Consider the following 21,341-nt stretch of genomic DNA (forward strand, 5'->3'; position numbering starts at 1 on the left):
TTTTGGCTGCGTTGGGTCTTCGTTGCTGCGCTCAGGCTTTCTCTAGATGCGTCGAGCGGGGACTACTCTTCATTGCAGTGCGCAGGCTTCTCATTGCGGTGGCTTCTCTTGTTGCGGAGCTTGGGCTCTAGGCACACAGGCTTCAGTAGTTGTGGCTTGCAGGCTCAGTAGTTGTGGCACATGGGTTTAGTTGCTCCCGGCATGTGGGATCTTCCCGGACCAGGGCTCAAACCCATGTCCCCTGCATTGGCAGGCGGATTCGTAACCACTGCACCACCATGGAAACTGATTACTGTTAATTAAAGTAACCAGATCATCAAGTTAAGGAATTTAACACCTTTCTGTGTATAGGAAGATGCAAGAGTCTGGGTCCACTGAAATCATTCCTTTGATATGCACTTTAGCTATCTGGGGCCAGTAACCTGTATTTTCATATCCTGAGTTTCCTCAGGGCTCACTGTAGGGAGTGGCTGCAGTCTGATGGCTGCTAGATGGCAGGTGTCCTTTCCTTCCTGAGTTCCCTCAGGGCTTACGTTGGAGGGCTAATTGCTGATGGCTGTGACATCCTTTGTTTACTGATATGGTAGGAAATATTCCATTTCTCACATAGATATCTAGCTATGGAGATTCCTTACTTGTTGAGTGGTTGTTATATTTCCTTTAAATTCTTTGAACAAAATTTCCTTTGAACATTTTTATAAAACTTTCTTTAAGGTCTGCATCTACTAAATCAAATATCTTCGTCTACTGAGGCAATATTTATTGCCTCCCTTTTTCTCTGAGTGTGGGTAATGTTTCTTTGCATGTCTCATAATTTTTTGTTGAAAGTTGGACATTTGAGATTATAATTGTGGAAGATTTGGATTCTTCATATTTTCCCCCTCTGAAGATTGTTTTTATTCTTGTTTTTGTTCAGTTGGGTGGTTGGCTGTGTCATTGATTGCCCAGACTAATTCCGCAGAATCTGTCTATTCTGCAATATGGTGCTACTGACATTTCTGCTCAGTTTCTCTTTTTATTCTTTTCTTTTCTTTTTTTTTTTTTTTTCCCTGTATGGGGGCCTGTCACTGTTGTGGCCTCTCCCGTTGCAGAGCATAGGCTCCGGACGCGCAGGCTCAGCGGCCATGGCTCACGGGCCCAGCCGCGAGCAGCATGTGGGATCTTCCCAGACCAGGGCATGAACCCGTGTCCCCTGCGTCGGCAGGCGGACTCTCAACCACTGCACCACCAGGGAAGCCCCTTCTTTTCTTTTTTAAGAAATACTTATTTATTTATTTAAGGCTGCGTCGAGTCTTAGTTGTAGCACATGGGATCTTCGTTGCAGTGCACAGGCTTCTGTCTAGTTGTGGCATGTGAGCTTCTCTCTAGTTGTGGCACTCAGGCTCTAGAGCTTGTGGGCTCTGTAGTTGTCGCGCACAGGCTTAGTTGCCCCGCGGCTTGTGGTATCTTAGTTCCCTGACCAGGGATCAAACCTGTGTCCCCTTCATTGGAAGGCACACACTTAACCACTGGACCACCAGAGAAGTCCCTTTTTATTCTTTTTTTTTTTTTTAATTTTTTTTTATTTATTTATTTTTATTTTTGGCTGTGTTGGTGGGTCTTCGTTTCTGTGCGTGGGCTTTCTCTAGTTGCGGCGAGCGGGGGCCACTCTTCATCGCGGTGCGCGGGCCTCTCACTGTTGTGGCCTCTCTTGTTGCGGAGCACAAGCTTCAGACGCGCAGGCTCAGTAGTTGTGGCTCACGGGCCTAGTTGCTCTGCGGCATGTGGGATCTTCCCAGACCAGCGATCGAACCCGTGTCCCCTGCGTTGGCAGGCAGATTCTCAACCACTGCGTCACCAGGGAAGCCCTATTCTTATTTTTAAGCTTAGATTTCTATGGTTCATCCCTGTGTCTGCATAGCTTGGAAGTCAGTCTGTGATTGGTCAGAAATTGTGCTCAAACACTTCAAAGCAGTAAGGCTTTCACCCTTTGGATGGATCTGTTTGTTAGCTGGGGAGTACATTCAAAGTTCAGGCATTCTTACCTTGATTTTTTTTCTCCTGTGCCCTTTAAGGTCTCATCTGCATGTGCAAATAGCCCTCCTATCACCTAGGGATACATGGAGAGTTTATGGCTCTTTCATTTCTATGATCTTTACGTTAAATTTCTGGGTAATCTGCTGGTCAGATGCTCACCCCCACTGGGACCACAATCTCAGTCTAGCAGAGCTGTTAGTTTTCCTGATGCGCTTCCCACCAAGATCACTGCTTCCATTAATAATACCCCTCGACATGAGTTTTTTTAAATCTCTGCTCCAAATCAAGTTAGTCTCTCTGGCAATGAACCTGCTGGTTTTCACTGCTGGTTTTCAAAATAGTTCTACCTTACTCTGGTAGAACTATTACCTAACTGAACTGAACAGAGATGGGAACAGCCCCAGGCAAGAATGCCACAATTGCCACTATTCTTACCCAAAGGTCAGTAGTTTTTCAATTTATTGTTTGCTTTTGGTTGATTTCCAGAGCCTGTAATAGTTGTAAACACATACATTAAAAAAGAAGAGAGATCTCAAATCACTAACCTTCACTTCCATCTTAGGAACTAGAAAAATGAGAGGAAACTAAACGCAAAGCAAGAGGAAGGAAGGAAATAATAAACATTAGAGCAGGGACTTCCCTGGTGGTGCAGTGGTTAAGTCCCTGTGCTCCCAATGCAGGGGGCCTGGGTTCGATCCCTGGTTAGGGAACTAGGTCCCACATGCATGCCGCAAATAAGAGTTTGCATGCCACAACTAAGGAGCCCACAAGCTGCAACCAAGGAGCCCGTGAGATGCAACTAAGGAGCCTGCGAGCCACAACTAAGGAGCCCGCGAGCTGCAACTAAGACCCAGCACAACCAAATAAATAAATATATTTTTTAAAAAAATAAAATAAACATTAGAGCAGAGATAAATGAAATAGGAAATAGAAAAACAATAGAATCAGCAAAAAACAGAAGTTGGTTCTTTGAAAAGATCAACAAAATTGACAGGCCTTTAAGTAGACTGACCATATTTGTTTCCTTGTACTGCCATAACAAATTACCACAGGTATGGTGGCTTAAAACCACAAAAATTTATTCTCTCACAACTCTGGAAGCCAGAAGTCTAAAATCAAGGTGTCAACAGGGTTAGTTCCTTCTGGAGGTTCTGAGGGAGAATCCATTTCATACCTCTTCAAGTTTCTGGCTGCTGGAAATCCTTAGCAGTCCCTTGGCTTATAGACTGGCCTCACTCCACCTCTGTCTTCACCTCAGTTTTTCTCGTGTCTCTTTCTCTGCTTTCTCTTATAAAAGAACAGATGAGGGACTTCCCTGGTGGCGCAGTGGTTAAGAATCCGCCTGCCAATGCAGGGGACACGGGTTTGATCCCTGGTCTGGGAAGATCCCACATGCCGCAGAGCAACTAAGCCCATGCACCACAACTACTGAGCCTGCGCTCTAGAGCCCATGAGCCACAACTACGGAAGCCCGCATGCCTAGAGCCCATGCTCCACAACAAGAGAAGCCACAACAACGAGAAGCCCGCGCATCGCAACGAAGAGTAGCCCCCACTCTCTGCAACTAGAGAAATCCTGCGCGTAGCAATGAAGACCCAACGCAACCAAAAAATAATTAATTAATTAACAAAAAAAAAAAAAGAAAAAGAACAGATGAGAGTCTTAATTATATGTGCAAAACTCCTTTTTCCAAATAAGGTCACTTTCGTAGGTTTGAGGGATTAAGACATGGATTTTTTTTTTTTTTTTGAGAAACTTTTTTTTTCTTTTGGCCTCACGTGGCTTGCGAGTTCTTAGTTCCCGACCAGGGATTGAACCTGCGCCCTTGGCAGTGAAAGCACAGAGTCCTAACCACTGAACGACCAGGGAATTCCCAAGACATGGATATAACTTTTATGGGCCACCATTCAATCCACTACCCTGCCCCCCCCAAAAAAAAGATTTAAATTACTAAAATCAGGAATGAAAGTGTGATATTACTACCAGTCTTACAGAAATCAGGATTATAAGAGAATATTATAAGCAGTATACCAGCAAATAACCTAGATAAAATGGACAAATTCCTAAAAACACAAACTCAAAACTGACTGAAGGAGAAATAGAAAAATCTAAATAATTTTATAATAAATACAGTGACTGAATCATAGTCAAAAAATTTCTATAGAAAAGTGCAGTACCAGATGGCTTCATAGATGAATTCTCCCACATATTTGAAGAATTAACACCAGTCTTTCTCAAATTCTTCCAAAAAATAGAGGGAACACTTCCTAACTCATTCTATGAGGGAAGCATTATTCTGATACCTTCTAATTTTTTCTATGCATATATTGTATATACATGCTTCAAAATCAGTATCATTTTGTTTTCACAAGTACCTTTTTCACATGAAACACATTTTGAAATATTCCTGCCTTTAAATATGACTTGAAAATGTGATTTTAATGACCACATAGTATTTGATTATATCAATATGCCATAGATTTTCATGTCTGCTTTTGTCTGTTTTTATAAATCTGTAGTGAAGATTCTTTTATACTAACCTTTGTATACCTCTTTGATAACTTCCTTGAGACAGCTTTTTAAAAATGTATTCCCTGGTCAAAAACAAAGATTTGTTAATACTTTCCATAAGACTCATTACCTTCCAGAAAGATTATATCAATTTATACTCTGAAAAGCAGTGTACAAAAATACCTATTTCCTGACACCATTATCAAAGCTGTGTTTTAAAATTAAATAGATACACTTATGAGAGCAACAGTTTGGATGAGTGTAGTACTCTTTTTTTTTTTTTTTCGCGGTACGCGGGCCTCTCCCTGTTGTGGCCTCTCCCGTTGCGGAGCACAGGCTCCAGACACGCAGGCTCAGTGGCCATGGCTCACAGGCCCAGCCGCTCCACAGCATGTGGGATCTTCCTGGACCGGGGCACGAACCCGTGTCCCCTGCATCGGCAGGCGGACTCTCAACCACTGCGCCACCAGGGAAGCCCGTAATACTCTTAATTTAATATTATTTTAGGTTTTTGCTTACTGATAAGTTGAACATTTTCATTTTGTGCTATTTCAACAACTCTTCAGAACCGTTAGAATTTGAAGAAAAGGATGGATCATTAAAAGGATAAGAGAGTTAATGCTAAAGATAGTGATGATATATTAATAGAGTTAGAGCCCATATTTCTTACCAAGTGAACTGAAATCTAACATATTTTTATTAAGTACTTACATCCTCTTACATACTGTTTTAGACATGGAAGATAAAGTACTGTTAGCACACATTTTCATTGCAGGCCATTCATTCATTCATAATTTAACAGATATTTGCTGGGTGCCTTCTATGTGCCTTTTATTGGAGATACAATATTTAACAAGATCCAGATGGCCTCTGGCCCCTTAAAGGAGAACAAAAATATACAAATAGTCTTGTCCATTGACTATTTATTACTTTCCACACATTAAACTAACCTCATTACATATATTATTTTCTTTAATATTAAAATGATATTTGGAAACTGCATTTTGGAGACATGCATGTGTCTGCTCAAACCTGTTCACATCAACTAAAATACTAACATCGGTTATAAAAGACCTTTCAGTATTGAAAGTGTGGTGCATTTGTGATAAGCAGAGAATGAGCACACACCCCCACAAATACACACATAAATATTGTTTTAAGACTTTCAGTCTTTAGAATCTTGGTAATGATGAGTTTGAAAGGCTAAGAATGATGACAAAGCTGATTCCCACTTAGGGCTAAAATTTATTTGTCCTGCTTCTATGAAATTAGAGCTAAGAATAATCATAAATGCCATTTTAGTTTGGCTTTGTTTGCACCTTTTACACAAAGGCTATAGCACTGTTGCATAAAATACTAGGGGCTCTTGCCAGAGGAGACTGAATAAGCAGTCCACAGATGTTGTTAAAGAAGCTCCCTGGAACTTTACTTCTTGATTACAGAAAGATTCACTCACCATCTTCATAGATTTCCTATAAACCAGGTAGTTTTCGGTAAGAGATCAAAATCTAACAGAAACTGGAATGTTTTTACCAAACAGGCAACATTTAAAATCAGAATAAACCACCGTTAACTCTTTAAAGCTCTTATAATTGTAGGTACCATTAAACTTTGGAATAAGAACCTAGAAACTTAATTTTTGTCTTATAATTTTAAATCCATTATTTAGAAAGGTATTTAAGGAGCAATCTACTACACCTACTGTTTAGTAACTGGGTGCAAAAATGTTTATAGTTGTTACTTTTTTAGAAGTGGAATTATTGTTTTTACTGCTGAGAAATTGATTTTGTCTTTCTTGACTTCCTTCCTTCTTAAATGTCCTGAGCTAATGCTTTTTCTGTGATTCAAATACTGCTGAGCACAGCAGAGGTTGTTGCTGGAATTGACTTCAGTATGGACATGTGAGTGTTTATAATAAGAAAAGCCAAATTCTTTTTTCATGGACTCTATACTTGAAAGCTTTGATATACTGAATAACTATATGCCCCCCAAAGTACAGTTGACTACTGTATTAAATTATGAAAACATACTGCTTTACATGTTTAGCTCAGAGCCCACTTCTGTTAAATGTAAAGACCAAAATGTTTATAGCTCTTATCCTTACTTTCTAAAATGTATTTTTTAGAAAACATTCATAATCTTAAATCAGCTTTAGGGTGCAACTTAAAGACCATTTTAAAACCTTCTGAATTGATTTATTGGGAAAAAAATAATCAAAATGATGTTAGTCTTAGGTGAGCTTTGATAAATACTGATTTCAGTAGTTAAGTACTGAACCATTCTCTTAATAAAAAATGTGACTAATGTAATTCTTAAGACTTTCACACGCACTCCGGCATCATTTCCTCCAGAAAATCTTCCTTAAACCTCCACGTTTGTTCAGGTGCTTCTCTACTAGAACCCTGTATAATTAAAATCATACTATTACATGCTTGTCTCCAATACTTGGCCAAATTCTTCATAGTTATATACTCAAATACACACATACAAACACAGATTCAACTCTTAACATCATTCTTGGCATAGTTTAGGGTCTCAAGAAATATTTTATTGAATTGAACTGTTGAATAATTATTTTTTTAACTTTTTTTATATAGGAGTATAGTTGATTAGCAATGTTGTGTAGTTTCAGGTGTACAGCAAAGTGATTCAGTTATACATGTATCTATTTTTCAAATTCTTTTCCCATTTAGGTTGTTACATGATATTGAGCAGAGCTCCCTGTGCTATGCAGTAGGTCCTTGTGTCATAGTACAAATTACATAGAAAACTCAGGTGCAAAGAAATTTAGCTATCACATGTTAATATACCATATGTCTAAGATTGTTCCTATCACAGGCTGTCTTTGAGCTATAAAAGATCAGACCCCGTTCAGTATAACCACCAGTTGTAGTTCAGAAACCTTTGAAGGGCATTAGACTATTCCCTTTCTGTTAATCGTTCCATATATCCAAGAAATGTGTATTAACTCTTCCCTAAAATTTCAATGTAAGGAACTTTCAGACTACCTATATCTGGGATAATGCTTCCTGAATTAAAACTAAGGCTTTATATTCTTATGCTAAATATTTTCTGGCATTTCAATACTTTAGTCTCAAAAGTGCACTCAGAAGATATTTAAATAATACAACCAAAAGATGAATATGGCGAAATTCTAGATCTAAATTAGAATGCCAAAAATTCTTCTATTTTCAGCAATCCTATTTACTAACTGATATGTATGTTTTTCTGGTTTACATACCTAACGATCTGAACTTCAGTCATAGTTTCTCCCAGAAGCCTTTCTGTTTTCCTCCTTAAGGCCTTTTGTCCCTACAGATCTTCTTTTTTTTTTTTTTTTTTTAATTTTTGGCTGTGTTGGGTCTTCATTGTTGTGCATGGGCTTTCTCTAGTTGCGGCGAGTGGGGGCTACTCTTCGTTGCGCTGCGCAGGCTTCTCATTGTGGTGGCTTCTCTTGTTGCAGAGCATGGGCTCTAGGCACATGGGCTTCAGTAGTTGTGGCATGTGGGCTCAGTAGTTGTGGCTTGCAGGCTCTAGAGCGCAGGCTCAGTAGTTGTGGCGCACAGGCTTAGTTACTCCACAGCACATGGGATCTTCCTGGACCAGGGATCGAACCCGTGTCCCCTGCATTGGCAGGCGGATTCTTAATCACTGCATCACCAGGGAAGTCCCTTCAGATCTTCTTGCTTCCAGCTGTGTGACTGTGCCCATATCATCACTACCTGTTGGTCATCAGGACCACAGCTGAGGAAGAGCCCCTCTTTACTGCAGGGGTGGTATAGTTGGTGAACAAAAATCTGCTATTTAAGCAGGAGGCACGCTCTTCTAAACAGTCCTGTGGTGGAGTAAAAACTGGAACAGTGATGAAACTTTTTACCTTTGAATAATCTAGGACCCTCTTTTTCATGGGCAAAAATTCCTGTAGGCTCTTAGATTATTTTGATTACAGTGTTATTTAAATATGTATAAATAAGCCCAGGTTAAAAATATATGCTTATAGCTTTTATACAAGTATGAAACCAAAACAGAGTTATCATTTAATTACAAACGAATGTATAAAATCAGTAAAATTCAAATTGACAAAATGAATTAAATATAATAGCTGATAATGATCAGTTGACCCTAAATTGCTACTTGAAATGTAAGTTATGGTATTCTCTTCAGATTCTTTGGATTTCTCAGTGCCTATACTACCATACGCCTATAATGACTCTTTTCTCTCACCACTCTTTTCGCTTTGTTAGTATAGCACCCACTGATGTCATTTGATCTCCTCTGTGTTTCAACTATGTCATTTACATTTTAAGTTTAAAGTCATTTTAAGTTCAAGACCTATTCTCATTAACCTAAGACCACTGGAGTAAAACTACTTGGCCCATTGATTGTGAACACAAGCATTGGCACAGAAATCACACGGCAGTACTCCAGTAAAAGGTGATCATCTGTATAATCCTGGGTTAAATTATATCTTTTTAAATGATTTATTAAAATAAAAACAAAATGTAAATTCCCACAAATAATTTATGGACTGCAAAAATTATGTGATTATATCCTCAGCTTCCACTATAAGGAAAGCTACTCTAATTATTTTTGCCTGTAAGTATATATGTGAGGAACAAAATAGATTTGAGATTGAGATGGGGGCAAAAGGGATTTCCTAAAGCAGTATACTCAGACCAGTATAGTCTTGGCTTGACTCTCTTAAAGTATGCTGCTTTAAGTTTGCCTGCCCAATTCACTCACCTTTATCACATGATTTTACTTGATTGCTAATTCTGGAGTGTTTGTTGGAAATGAAGATTGTTTAGCAGGAGGGTGAGATGGAAAATAATGAATGGCTGAGGGACTAAAATTCATGTATATTTAAAAGATAGTCAAAGTGATATATATTAATATTAAAGCTTTTAAATCAAGTATTTTTGGAGTCTGTGAAGCTTCTTGCAAAGTTCTGGGATTCCCTGGAGCACAGAGATAAAACATGGTCAGTAAATAAGCAAACAGCAGGAGTAACAAGATATCCTGGGAAGAGAGGGGAATCTGATTTCCAGAATTGCCACATTATATTTTAAATGTCCCATTCTTAACCAAAAACTGGACATACAAAGAATCAAGGAAGTATAACCCATACACAAGGAATAAAAGGAGTCAGTAGAAACTGACCCCAAGGAAGCCCATATGTTGAACTTACTAAAGAAAGATTCTAAATCACCTGTTTTTAATATGATCAAAGAGCTAGATGAAACCATGTCCAAAGAACTAAAGGAGGGACTTCCCGGGTGGCGCAGTGGCTAAGAATCCGCCTGCCAATGCAGGGGACATGGGTTCGAGCCCTGGTCCAGGAAGATCCCACATGCCGCAGAGCAACTAAGCCCATGCACCACAACTACTGAGCCTACAGTCTAGAGCCCGCGAGCCACAACTACTGAACCCACGTGCCACAACTACCAAAGCCCGCGCTCCTAGAGCCCGTGCTGTGCAACAAGAGAAGCCACCGCAATGAAGAGCCTGCCTGCTGCAACGAAGAGTAGCCCCAGCTCACCGCAAGTAGAGAAAGCCTGCGCGCAGCAAAGACCCAACGCAGCTAAAAATAAATAAATAAAATAAATTAAAAAAAAAAAAAAAACTAAAGGAAAGTATGAGAACAATGTTTCACCAAAGAGAGAATATGGACAAAGAGATAGAAACTATAAAAAGGAACCAAATAGAAATTCTGGAATTGAAAAGTACAGTAACTGAGATTAAAATACACTGGAAAGGGCTTCCCTGGTGGCACAGTGGTTGAGAGTCTGCCTGCCGATGCAGGGGACACGGGTTCGTGCCCTGGCCTGGGAAGGTCCCACATGCCACGGAGCGGCTGGGCCCGTGAGCCATGGCTGCTGAGCCTGTGCGTCCAGAGCCTGTGCTCCACAACGGGACAGGCCACAACAGTGAGAGGCCCGCGTACCGCCAAAAAAATAAAAATAAATTAAATTAAATAATAAAATAAAATGCACTGGAAGGATTTGGCAACAAAGCTGAACTGGCAAAAGAAGGAATCCATGAACTTAAAGATCAGACAACTGAGATTATCCAGTTTGAGAAAGGAGTAGATAATTTAAGGCTGATTTAAAATACAATGCATAAAAAAAATACAATGCATAAAAAAAAATACAATGCATAAAGCAATAGGGACTTCCCTGGCGGTGCAGTGGTTAAGACTATGTTTCCAGTGCCTCCACTGCACAGGACATGGGTTTGATCCTTGGAGAACTAAGATCCCACATGCCGCATAGCCAAAAGATTAAAAATAAATAAATAAAATACTTCTCCCTTTAAAATAAAAGACAATGCATAAAGCAATAATTATAAAACATTGATGGGCTTATAATGTATAAAGATACAGCTCTATGACAAGAAGAGGGAAAGAATAGAGGTATGTAGGAGCATAGTTTTTTGTTTGTTTTTAAAAAATATATTTATTTATTTATTTATTTGGTTGCACTGAGTCTTAATTGCGGAAGGTGGGCTCCTGAGTTGTAGCTCAAAGGCTCCTTAGTTGCACCTTCCTGGCTCCTTAGTTGCGGCATGCATGTGGGATCTAGTTCCCTGACTAGGGATCAAACCCCGGGCTCCCTGCATTGGGAGCGCAGAGCCTTAATCAATGCGCCACCAGGGGAGTCTCTGTAGGAGCATAGTTTTTGTATTCTGTTGAATTAAGTTTGCATTAATCCAAACATGTTTGCTTTAAATTAAGATGTTAATTGTAATCCTCAGGTGACCACTACGAAAAGAACTCAAAAAGAGCTAGTAAAAGAAACAAGGGAATTAAAACGGTACACTGTTTTACAGACCTCACAAAAAGATACTATTATTATCTCTTTCTAGATGAGGAAACTGAGGCTTAAAGAGGGTATACAGCTTAAGTACACAGCAGAATCAAGACTCAAAACCAGGTCTGTCACCAAAACCCTTTAATATAGGTCCTATAAGGGAAATAGGTAAAATTCTTGGGTAGAACATAGGAATATTTAGGGCTTATTATTTTAATAACCATCTTTGGTAAGTACCATACTCTCTAGACTCTATCAGATCAGGAATTTAATGCTCAAGAAGGTTCAGTGTTTCCCCAAAGTGACATTTCTAGTAAGTGGTTGAACTGGGATTTGAATGCAGGTGTACGTGGTTCAAAGCTTTCTATTGAACCATGCTGCTTTGGGGTTGCAACCTAAATTTTGAGATGGTTTTAGCACACACAACTAGATAATGCATGCTAGTAAGTAACTCAAGAGGACGACACAGACTTTTTTTTTTTTAATAAATTAACTTATTTATTTTTGACTGCATTGGGTCTTTGTTGCTGCGCGCGGGCTTTTCTCTAGTTGCGGTGAGCACGGGCCACTCTTTGTTGCAGGGCGTGGGCTTCTCACGGCAGTGGCTTCTCTTGCTGCACAGCACAGGCTCTAGGCACGCGGGCTTCAGTACTTGTGGCTCACAGGCTCCAGAGTGCAGACTCAGCAGCCATGGTGCATGGGCCTAGCTGCTCCACGACATGTGGGATCTTCCCGGACCAGGGCCTGAACCCGTGTCCCTTGCATTGGCAGGTGGGCTGTCAATCACTGCGCCACCAGGGAAGCCTGACAACACAGACTTTGTAGAAAAGCAGTATTAAATTTTCCTTTCCTGGCTTTGTAATTCACAGACAGAAAGTTTCTTACTTGTTTCCTCTTCCATAGAACTGAAGTAATTTAGTGCTTTTAAATAAAATAACCAAGTATAAAATTAGGTGATGTGTTTCTAATTTTACTTTATATCAGTTGACAAATTAAACCATCTATTAAGATATTTACAGTGATGCAAATACAGCCCAGTACTTGCTTTGATCTCTTTAAATTTGTAAAAATCTACTTTTTCTTTGCATCCTGCCTAAGTACACCTTGGAGTCCTTTCAGAAAGAAAAACAAATGTAGGCAGGCAATTATTGTTTTCTTCCATCAGCAAAGGAGGACTATAGAATTTCATGATTTAATTTTAAGACAGCTTATATTTATCATCATCTTGATATTTATATCCTTGACTTTTACCAAAGACTCTTGTAGAATACCCATTGCTGTCAGAAAAAGAAGGGTTTGCTTTTTCTAGGCTGCATTAAGGAAACTCAAGAGATTTCAGCATAACTCTATGACTACAGAATCTCTGCCCTTCCTGGATCTAAATAAGGAACCCACTGTTTAAAGTTCTTACTTTAGGGAAAGTTGCATCAGATGCTTAGAAAAATGACAACTTTTCTTTCTCCTAACTCCTAGTTCATCATAATGTTCCTCTTCAAATAAGTTCCAGGAATTTATACTTTCCTGTAAAGTAAATGTTTAGTAGGACACCCTAGAATTCTAAGCTTCTGAATTTGTCTTTAGGATATCCCAATTTTTCTTTACTATTTTGAGTATTCACTACTATGAGTTGAGTTCCAAACTCAGCTGATTTTAGAGATCAAGTTGATCAAATGAGTAAAGAGGGCAGAAGTAATATATAAGAGAATATATGGTCTACAGGTAACTGAAAAGAACATGGACGCTTAAAGGCATTCAAATTCTGATTTTTCAAAAACAGTGCTAGATTATTAAAACATATTGCTAATGAAAGTCCCCGTGGTTTCTCAGTTTAGGTATTACAGACTTCTTCCCCTAGCAATTTGTACCAAATAATCAAGAACAAAGTTTGGCTGTGTTTAAAATGTACACTTGGATGAGTTACCTCCCAAATTTTTGCATAATGGAAACCACCAAGAAGCTCATACTGCCAGATAAACTCATATTTGTGTAAACCTTGAAAGAATGCTTCTCCTGCCATTTCTGAGCATATATGTGAATTCTAATGTCATAGACTGTGAAATTTATGGCTCTGCACACATATCTATATAGGAACTGAAATTTGTGCAAATCTGCTCATTTGAAATTGAACATACAACTATACTTAGAAAACATTATTGTGTCTTGCTCATATAAATGCTAGACAGGGCTCAGATGCATATTCACCATGCATGTCCTTGTCAAACTATTATAGTCGTGACACTTTTATCATTTACTGTAAGCCTTAAAAAGTTTTTACCTTGCTTTAAATTTATAAGAAATACATGGGGCTTCCCTGGTGGCGAGTGGTTGAGGGTCCGCCTGCCGATGCAGGGGACATGGGTTCGTGCCCCGATCTGGGAAGATCCCACATGCCGCGGAGTGGCTAGGCCCGTGAGCCATGGCCGCTGAGCCTGCGCGTCCGGAGCCTGTGCTCCGCAACGGGAGAGGCCACAACAGTGAGAGGCCCACATACCACAAAAGAAAAAAAGAAATACATGAAGCTTTTGGATTGTATTTGTGATTCAGCTTTGAAATAAAAATTGCCTACTTCAAACTTTTAGATCTGTTTAATTGAACAGAACCAGGAATAGTAAGGCAAGCTATTGAATTGTTATTACTTGCAGTTAGTGATATTTATGAATCAAGATTTTTTCTTATAATGCAACCAAGAGAAATAATTTAGATATTAGGGCTGATATAGGCTACAAGTATCATCCATAATGCTTTAGTAAGGAGTCTCTTAACTGCAAATAACAATGACTCAACTCAAAGTAGCTGGAGCAAAATAGGAATTTGTTGGTTCAGGTAAACAAATCACAAGTACAAGGTGATGCTTGCTCAGGAACTACCCAATCCAAGGATAGTCTCTTGCCCTCTCCTCTGCCCCCCATTCCCAGCTTTACCCTGCCAAGTTTCTCATCACTGCTTTTCCTTGTGAGTTGGTTTAAGTGTCCTGGGGGGAAGAACAGCCATTTGGTGGGAAGAATAGGCCATTTTGAACCCATCTTTCAGCTTCCATCCCAGGTATGACCTACTTTAGGTCAAGTGCCAAGCTCTGCCCAGTAAGTTTGAGCAAAGGGCAGGGGTGTGCTGTTCTGTCTTGCATACCAGCTTGGCCTGCAAGTTTACCCCAGTGGTCAAGAGAGTAGGTCTGAGGGAGAGAGAAGGTATGCAACGTCATATATGTTTTATGTCTGGGATTCCACATAAAAAGATGCCACTACTAAAAAGGTTTGAAAACTACTGCATTAGACAGAGTTTTGTGAAATTAGTTTCTTCTCTAGCTTATACAAAATTTTACCAGTGTTACATAACATCACTAGGCTTACTTTTCCATCATGGGACTCAAGTGTGGGCTCATTCTTTTTTTTTTTAACATGTGAATTCTGATTGGTGTATTATTTGTTGAACAGATGTATATTGAATACTACCAGTACATCAAACTCTGCACTCAGTACAGAAGACACAGTGGTAAACAGCCAGACAAGATCCCTCCCTTCGTGGAACTTAACAAACCAAAAGCAAAGACAGACAAATAGGCATTACCAATGCCTATTTTATGCTAAAATTTTACACTATGATTAGGAGTTATAAAGCAAAAAGACTTAATCATTCTGGATGTCCAGAATAGCTAATGATTAAGTGAAGATCTTGATAAGTAAGAGTTAGCCAAACCAAGGAGGAGAGGGTAGAGAGAAGTCAAGAAAGAAGAGCCTTTGTGAAAACCCAGAGATAAAAGAGGAATATTGGAGGAATCAAAAGATGTACATTGTAGGGATAATAGGGAAGGAAATGGGGAGCAATAAGTAAAGAAGCGAAGAGATAAGCCATGTCCAGATCATGCAGTCACAAAGTCATAAAGGTTTTTGTTTTGTTTTGTTTGTTCTTTAGTTTAAATGTAATGAGTAGTCAGTGAACATTGTTGAGCAGTCAAGTAAAATATGCAGCTTGGAAACATCCGCCTAGCCTCAATGTAGAAATAGGTTGGCAAGATGCAGGGCAACAGGAGATTGCTGCAGTAATCCAGATGAAACAGGATGTCTGGAGGGTAGTAGCTGTGAAGGTTAGGAGGAGGGGTTGGATTTGATTAATATTTAAGAAATTGAATCAACAAGATTTAGTAATTAACTAGATATTGAGAGAAAGGCAGAGGGGAAAGTAAACCTTTACTTCCAAGTGTCCGACCTAGGCAGGTGAGTGGATAGTGGCATTACATACTAAGTTAGGAACACAAGAAGAAGAGCAGTTGGAGAAGAGAATGGTTTAGTCTGAGAGGCAGTTGGATATATAGGTGTGAAAGTCAGAGAAGGGAAATAGCGTCTGGTCAAAATTTAAGTCAGTCTGAATAATTACATGATATATTTTCATCGGAGTAAAGCTGACCCAATTAAGGTAAAGTAAATGCTTGATTCTCTCTAATTTACTCTCAAAATATTTCTTCAGTGCCTTCCCTCTCATATAATTGGGGCCTGCTTTTGTACCTTCCACCCGTCTCAGTTCAGTTCATTTCAGTAAACATTTTTTGCAGGCTTTCTCTGCTAAGATTAAAGTAGGGATATAGGCAGAAACAAGTGTTGCTGCCCTCAAGGAATTAATGGTGTAGTGGGGAAATCAGATACATATAGAAATGTTTTCATTATGCAATTTAGAATTGCATATTGGTGGGAGGGACAACTGTATGCAGAGCAATAGGAGATTGCAGCAATAATCCACATGAGACAGTTACTAAGTACTATGGTAGACAACGGTAAGTACTCTGTGTGATAAGTACTGTGATGGAAGCATTTGTAAAAAGCATTTTCAAGCTCTTTCCTTTGGTTCCCAATATTTAATTCTGTTTCAGGGAGCTACTTCTTTTTAATTATTGGCTTTTTATCAAAGTCCATATATGCACTCTACCTTCTAATCACAAACCAGGTTGAGACAGTGTTAGCCAGAATTCCTTTGAACTTCATCTCTCGGCATCATCACTGGTTCAAACAATTGCAGTTAACTTGAGGCAGGGGGCTGGAGCCAATCATAGGGTAATCATCCACTTCCTGTGTTTTGAATTCCAGCCATTTCTTAATTTTTGTACCTCCTGCATTAACTTTATGAACACTAGCAATAATACACCTAGGCCAGAAGACCTCCAGCTCTCTTATTCTTATGAACCAGAAAAATTGGTACATGGGCAGGTTAATGAACACTGCAACCCTATAAAGGTAATAATTAAAATCTGGGGTATTCTGGGTGTGAATATGATGATATGATGAAAGAAATATTTTAAGATTAATCTCTGTGTGCTATAAGAGGCTCCCAGTCACTTGGCCCACCTCCCACCTAATGTAAATTCATTAAGCCTCATTTGGGTCCCTGAAGCCAAGAAAAGCCTTTACTGTATTTGGTACATGATGACTCATGGTACATTTTTCTCTTAACTGGAATATGGTGGGAATAGCTTGCCTGTGAGCTAATTCAGTGCATTTTTGTTGCTGTATTGAACTCTAGAGTAAAACGTTCATTTATTCTACAAATATTTTTGAGAATCTGCTATTTGCCAGGCACTGTGCCTGAATAAGACTTAATCCATGACTTGCAATAATACCCATGCAACATACAAAAGATTGTGGAAGCACTAAGGAGGAACTGGTTGAGTCAGCTTTGTAAAGCATTTGGAACATAGTGAGCCATTAGTAAATATTAGTTGCCTGTGTTAGCCATCATTATTACTATTTGAGTGTGTAATAAGAAGGGAAGGACATTCCAGGCCAAGAGAATAACTTAATTGGAAACGTTTAGTAAATGTCATTTTCCAGAATGACTTGGTGTGGTTAGGATGTGAGTACAGTGCAGACAACAGTGGTAAGAGGCGGTGCTAACAAGAGGTAGTTTGGGACTAGATTACAAAGGCCTTTAGATACCAGCTGAAGAATTTTGACTTTTCAAAATATACAGTGGGAGCTTAAAAAAAATTTTTTTGTAGCATCATTTTTTCTTTCTAATATGATATCCAGATTTTCTTTTTACATTTTTTATGGAAAATTTCCCATATACAACAAAGTAAAAATAGTAGTATAATGACCCCCATGTATTCATTACCCAGCTTTAATAATTATCAATATGTGGCCAATCCATTAAAGATTTTTAAGCAAGGCAAAAAAGGAGACTAACATTGGGCCACTTCCATTATGTTAGTTGATCTTCATAGTGTCCCGTGGAGTATGTGGTATTCCCACTTTCCCTAATTATAGAAGAGAAAACCATCAAAATGATGAAGTAAAAGTTCTGAGATTCTAACCCATATCCAACTTATTTCAGAACTCAAATTCTCTCCCATGCTGCCTTTATAATTCTGAATAGAGCATGATTCTCAATTGAAAACAGATGCTGATCTGCCTATTTCACATATTGGTGCTCTTGACCCTATTCAGGATGGTGGACTTCTCTGCCTCCAGCCACTGTTCTTCTACAGGGTCACCAGGCTCTAAGTCTACATAAATATTCAATCTAATCAGCTAAAATGACTGTTTAGTCCAGTGGTTGTCAAAGTATGGTCCCCAGACCAGCAGCAAGTTGTTAGAAAATACAGATTCTCAGGCCCCACCCCCAACCTACTCAATTAGAAACTCGGCTGGAGCTCATGATGCCTATATTGCTGTTTGCTATGTTTAAATAAAATGTTCCAAGGTTTCCTGCAAGCACAAGGTCATATGACCATCTACCAAGAGCATTCTAAGGCAAAACCTCATATCAGAAGTAGCTATATGTTCATTTTTTAACAAGTTAATGAAAAGCATGTCCTAAGGTAGGAATTGTTATTCAGACTTAACACCAGCAGTCTCTCTGGGGATGTTGCATACCTCATGGAAAGGAATCTAAAGGAATTTGCACTGCCTATATTTACAGTGCTTGATGGTGCCATCTAGTGCTTTAAGCGCTATAGAACGTGCAGATTTATTAATGCTTTGGGCACAGAATTTGTATATTTTTTAAAAGTTAATTTTATAGTGAATGTTTAATGAAAGTAGGATATATAATTTCCTTACTATAAAACCTCCATTGAGGATTCTTAGATATGACACCAAAACACAAACAACAAAAGAAAAAAATAGCTAAATTAGACCTCAACAAAATTAAAACTTTTGTGCATGAAAGGACACTATTGAGGGACTTCCCTGGTGGTCCAGTGGCTAAGACTCTGCGCTCCCAATGCAGGGGGCCTGGGATTAATCCCTGGTCAGGGAACTAGATCTCACATACCACAACTAAAGATCCCGCATGCTGCAACTAAAGATACCACATGCTGCAGTGAAGAGCCCGTGTGCCGCAGCTAAGACCCGGCGCAGCCAAATAAATAAATAAGTAAATTTTTTTTTTTAAAAAGGACACTATTAATAAAGTGAAAATGTAGCCCACAAAATGGGAGACTATATTTGAAAATCATATATCTTATAAGATATATGTATCCAAATATATAAATAGTATTCAAATATATAAAGAACTCTTACAACTCAACAACAAAAAGAAAAACAACCCAATTTACAAATGAGTGTAGGACTTGAGTAGACACCTCTTCAAAGAAAATATACAAATGGCCAATAAGCACATGAAAAATCCCTCAACATCATTAGTCATTAGAGAAATGCAAATCAAAACCGCAATGAGATACCACTAGGACAGCTTGAATAATTAAAAAAAGAAAAACGGAAAATAAGTATTGATGAGGTTGTGGAGAAATTGGAACCTTTATATATTGTTGGTGGAGATGTAAAATGGTGCAGCCACTGTGGAAGACAGATTGTTAGTTCCTCAAATAGTTAGACACAGAATTACCAGAGGACCCAACAGTTCCACTACTAGGTATATACCCAAGAGAACTGGAAAATCCATAATAGCCGAAAAGTGGAAACAATCCAAATGTCCACCAACTAATGAATGAATAAACAAAATGTGGCATATCCATACAATGCAGTATTGTTTAGCCATAAAATGTACTAATACATTGATGAACCTTGAAAACATGCTAAATGACAGAGGCAGGCACAAAAGACCACATATCATATGGTTCCATTTATATGAAATGTCCAGAATAAGCAAATTCATAGAATTAGAAAGTAGAGGGGCTTCCCTGGTGGCACAGAGGTTAAGAATCCTCCTGCCAATGCAGGGGACACGGGTTTAAGCCCTGGTCTGGGAAGATCCCACATGCCGCAGAGCAACTAAGTCCGTGCACCACAACTCCTGAGCCTGTGCTCTAGAGCCCGTGAGCCACAACTACTGAAGCCCACGTGCCTAGAGCCCGTGCTCCGCAACAAGAGAAGCCACCTCAATGAGAAGCCAATGCACCACAATGAAGAGTAGCCCCCGCTTGCCGCAACTAGAGAAAACCTGCGCACAGCAATGAAGACCCAACGCAGCCCCAAAAATTAATTAATTAATTTTAAAAAAAGAAAGTGGTTTAGTGGTTGCCAGAGGCGGGGAGAAAGGTCGGAATGGGTGCAGCCACTTAATGGGTATGGGATTTCTTTTGGAGGTGATGCAAATGCCCTGGAATTAGATAGTAGTGATGGTTGCACAACATTGTGAGTGTACTAAAAGCCACTGAATTGTACACTTGGAAATAGTTAAAATGGTTACTTTTATGGTATGTGAATTTTACCTCAATTTTTAAGAAGATCTTTGTTAATTTGTAAAACTGCAGAACCTTTATTATTATTACTATTGATATATTTTCCTATAGCTGTTGCTAGTATGTATGTATGTATTCTATTCTACTTTGTTAGCCTAAAATTATTCAATATATTCTTTTCCATCTACACAGTTTCCACAGTTTTTATTTTGGTGGCTATGCATATTTTAGTCTGTGTATATCATAACTTAATGTATCTCAAATGTTTAGTGGTTTTCTCTTCCTTTTTTTCAATTTCAAAGAGTTCTGCTCTAAATGCTTAAATAAGTAAGAATGTTTAAAACTCTTTGTAGACTTTGCATTGGTGTTTCTTCCCCAAAACAGGATTTCTGAGTCTTTTTTTTATTTTTACTATTTCTATTGTGTTTTTTCTCTGACTGCTCTATAGTAAGAATATATTAATTTAGAATCTTACCAATAATGGGTGAGGAAAAATGGAGATTAATGTTTATTGAATGTCTGTTCTGTTCCAGGCACTGTGTCTGGATCCTTTACATCCATTATTTCATTTAACTCCCACACCTACTCTTATAAAGTGACTACAGAAGTTGACACAACTAATAAGCAGATGAACAAATATCAGAAATGAAGCATTTTGTCTCCCGAGTGTTACCCTGTCCCCACAACTTTAACAATATTGGGGTTTACCTTTTTTAGTTCCTATTTATTAGAGAAATTCATGTTTTCCCAAGTGATTGTTTAAGGTTTATATTTATTCTTACATAACGACCTATATCTTTTATTAATTTTTTATTAATAGATTTTAAACTGAACTTACCTTTTAAACAATAGGCATTGTGTGTCAAAGCTTTATCATAATTTTTTTGCTTTTGTTTACTCCTCTTTTACAGGCTCTTGATGGAAATGTATATGACCACCTCAAGGATTATTTAATAGCCTTCAGCCGGACGGAGCTAGAGACATGCCAAGCTGTGCAGAACACATTCCAGTTTTTATTAGAAACCTCCAGCAAGGCGAGTTACCTTTAGTGCAATATGTGATGTTATCCATTTTAGAATCTAAAATGTTTTTTGCATACAAACAAAATGAAGGTACCAATGACATTAGAAGAATGCTTTAAAGGACAAATTTCCTGGAAACGCTATTTCTTCTAACAAAATTGGAGCGTGTATTGTTCTCCTTGATGAAGGTCAAAAAAGTCTATTGCCATGTATGTTGCTCTTGAGAAGAATGGTTTAAAGAGCTTTTATCTTTCACTCAAATGAATTTTGAATACACTCAGTTCGTAAAACAACAAGGTCATGTGTCAGTGCAAAGAATAATAAAGGGGCACAAAAAGGAAAATTAGCATTTTA

At 38.7% G+C, this 21,341-nt stretch overlaps 1 protein-coding gene across 1 annotated transcript in view; it reads left to right on the forward strand.

The window, feature by feature from the left end:
• FCHSD2 (FCH and double SH3 domains 2) overlaps positions 1-21,341 on the forward strand; it is a 301,858-nt gene that overhangs the window by 196,707 nt on the left and 83,810 nt on the right. Inside the window, exon 9 of the mRNA XM_065882104.1 lies at positions 20,877-20,999. Within this exon, the coding sequence (XP_065738176.1) occupies positions 20,877-20,999 (123 nt within the window). The remainder of the gene's footprint in view (positions 1-20,876; positions 21,000-21,341) is intronic.

Source organism: Phocoena phocoena, chromosome 8 (genome assembly GCF_963924675.1).
Source record: "Phocoena phocoena chromosome 8, mPhoPho1.1, whole genome shotgun sequence".
Classification (NCBI taxonomy): Eukaryota; Metazoa; Chordata; class Mammalia; order Artiodactyla; family Phocoenidae; genus Phocoena; species Phocoena phocoena.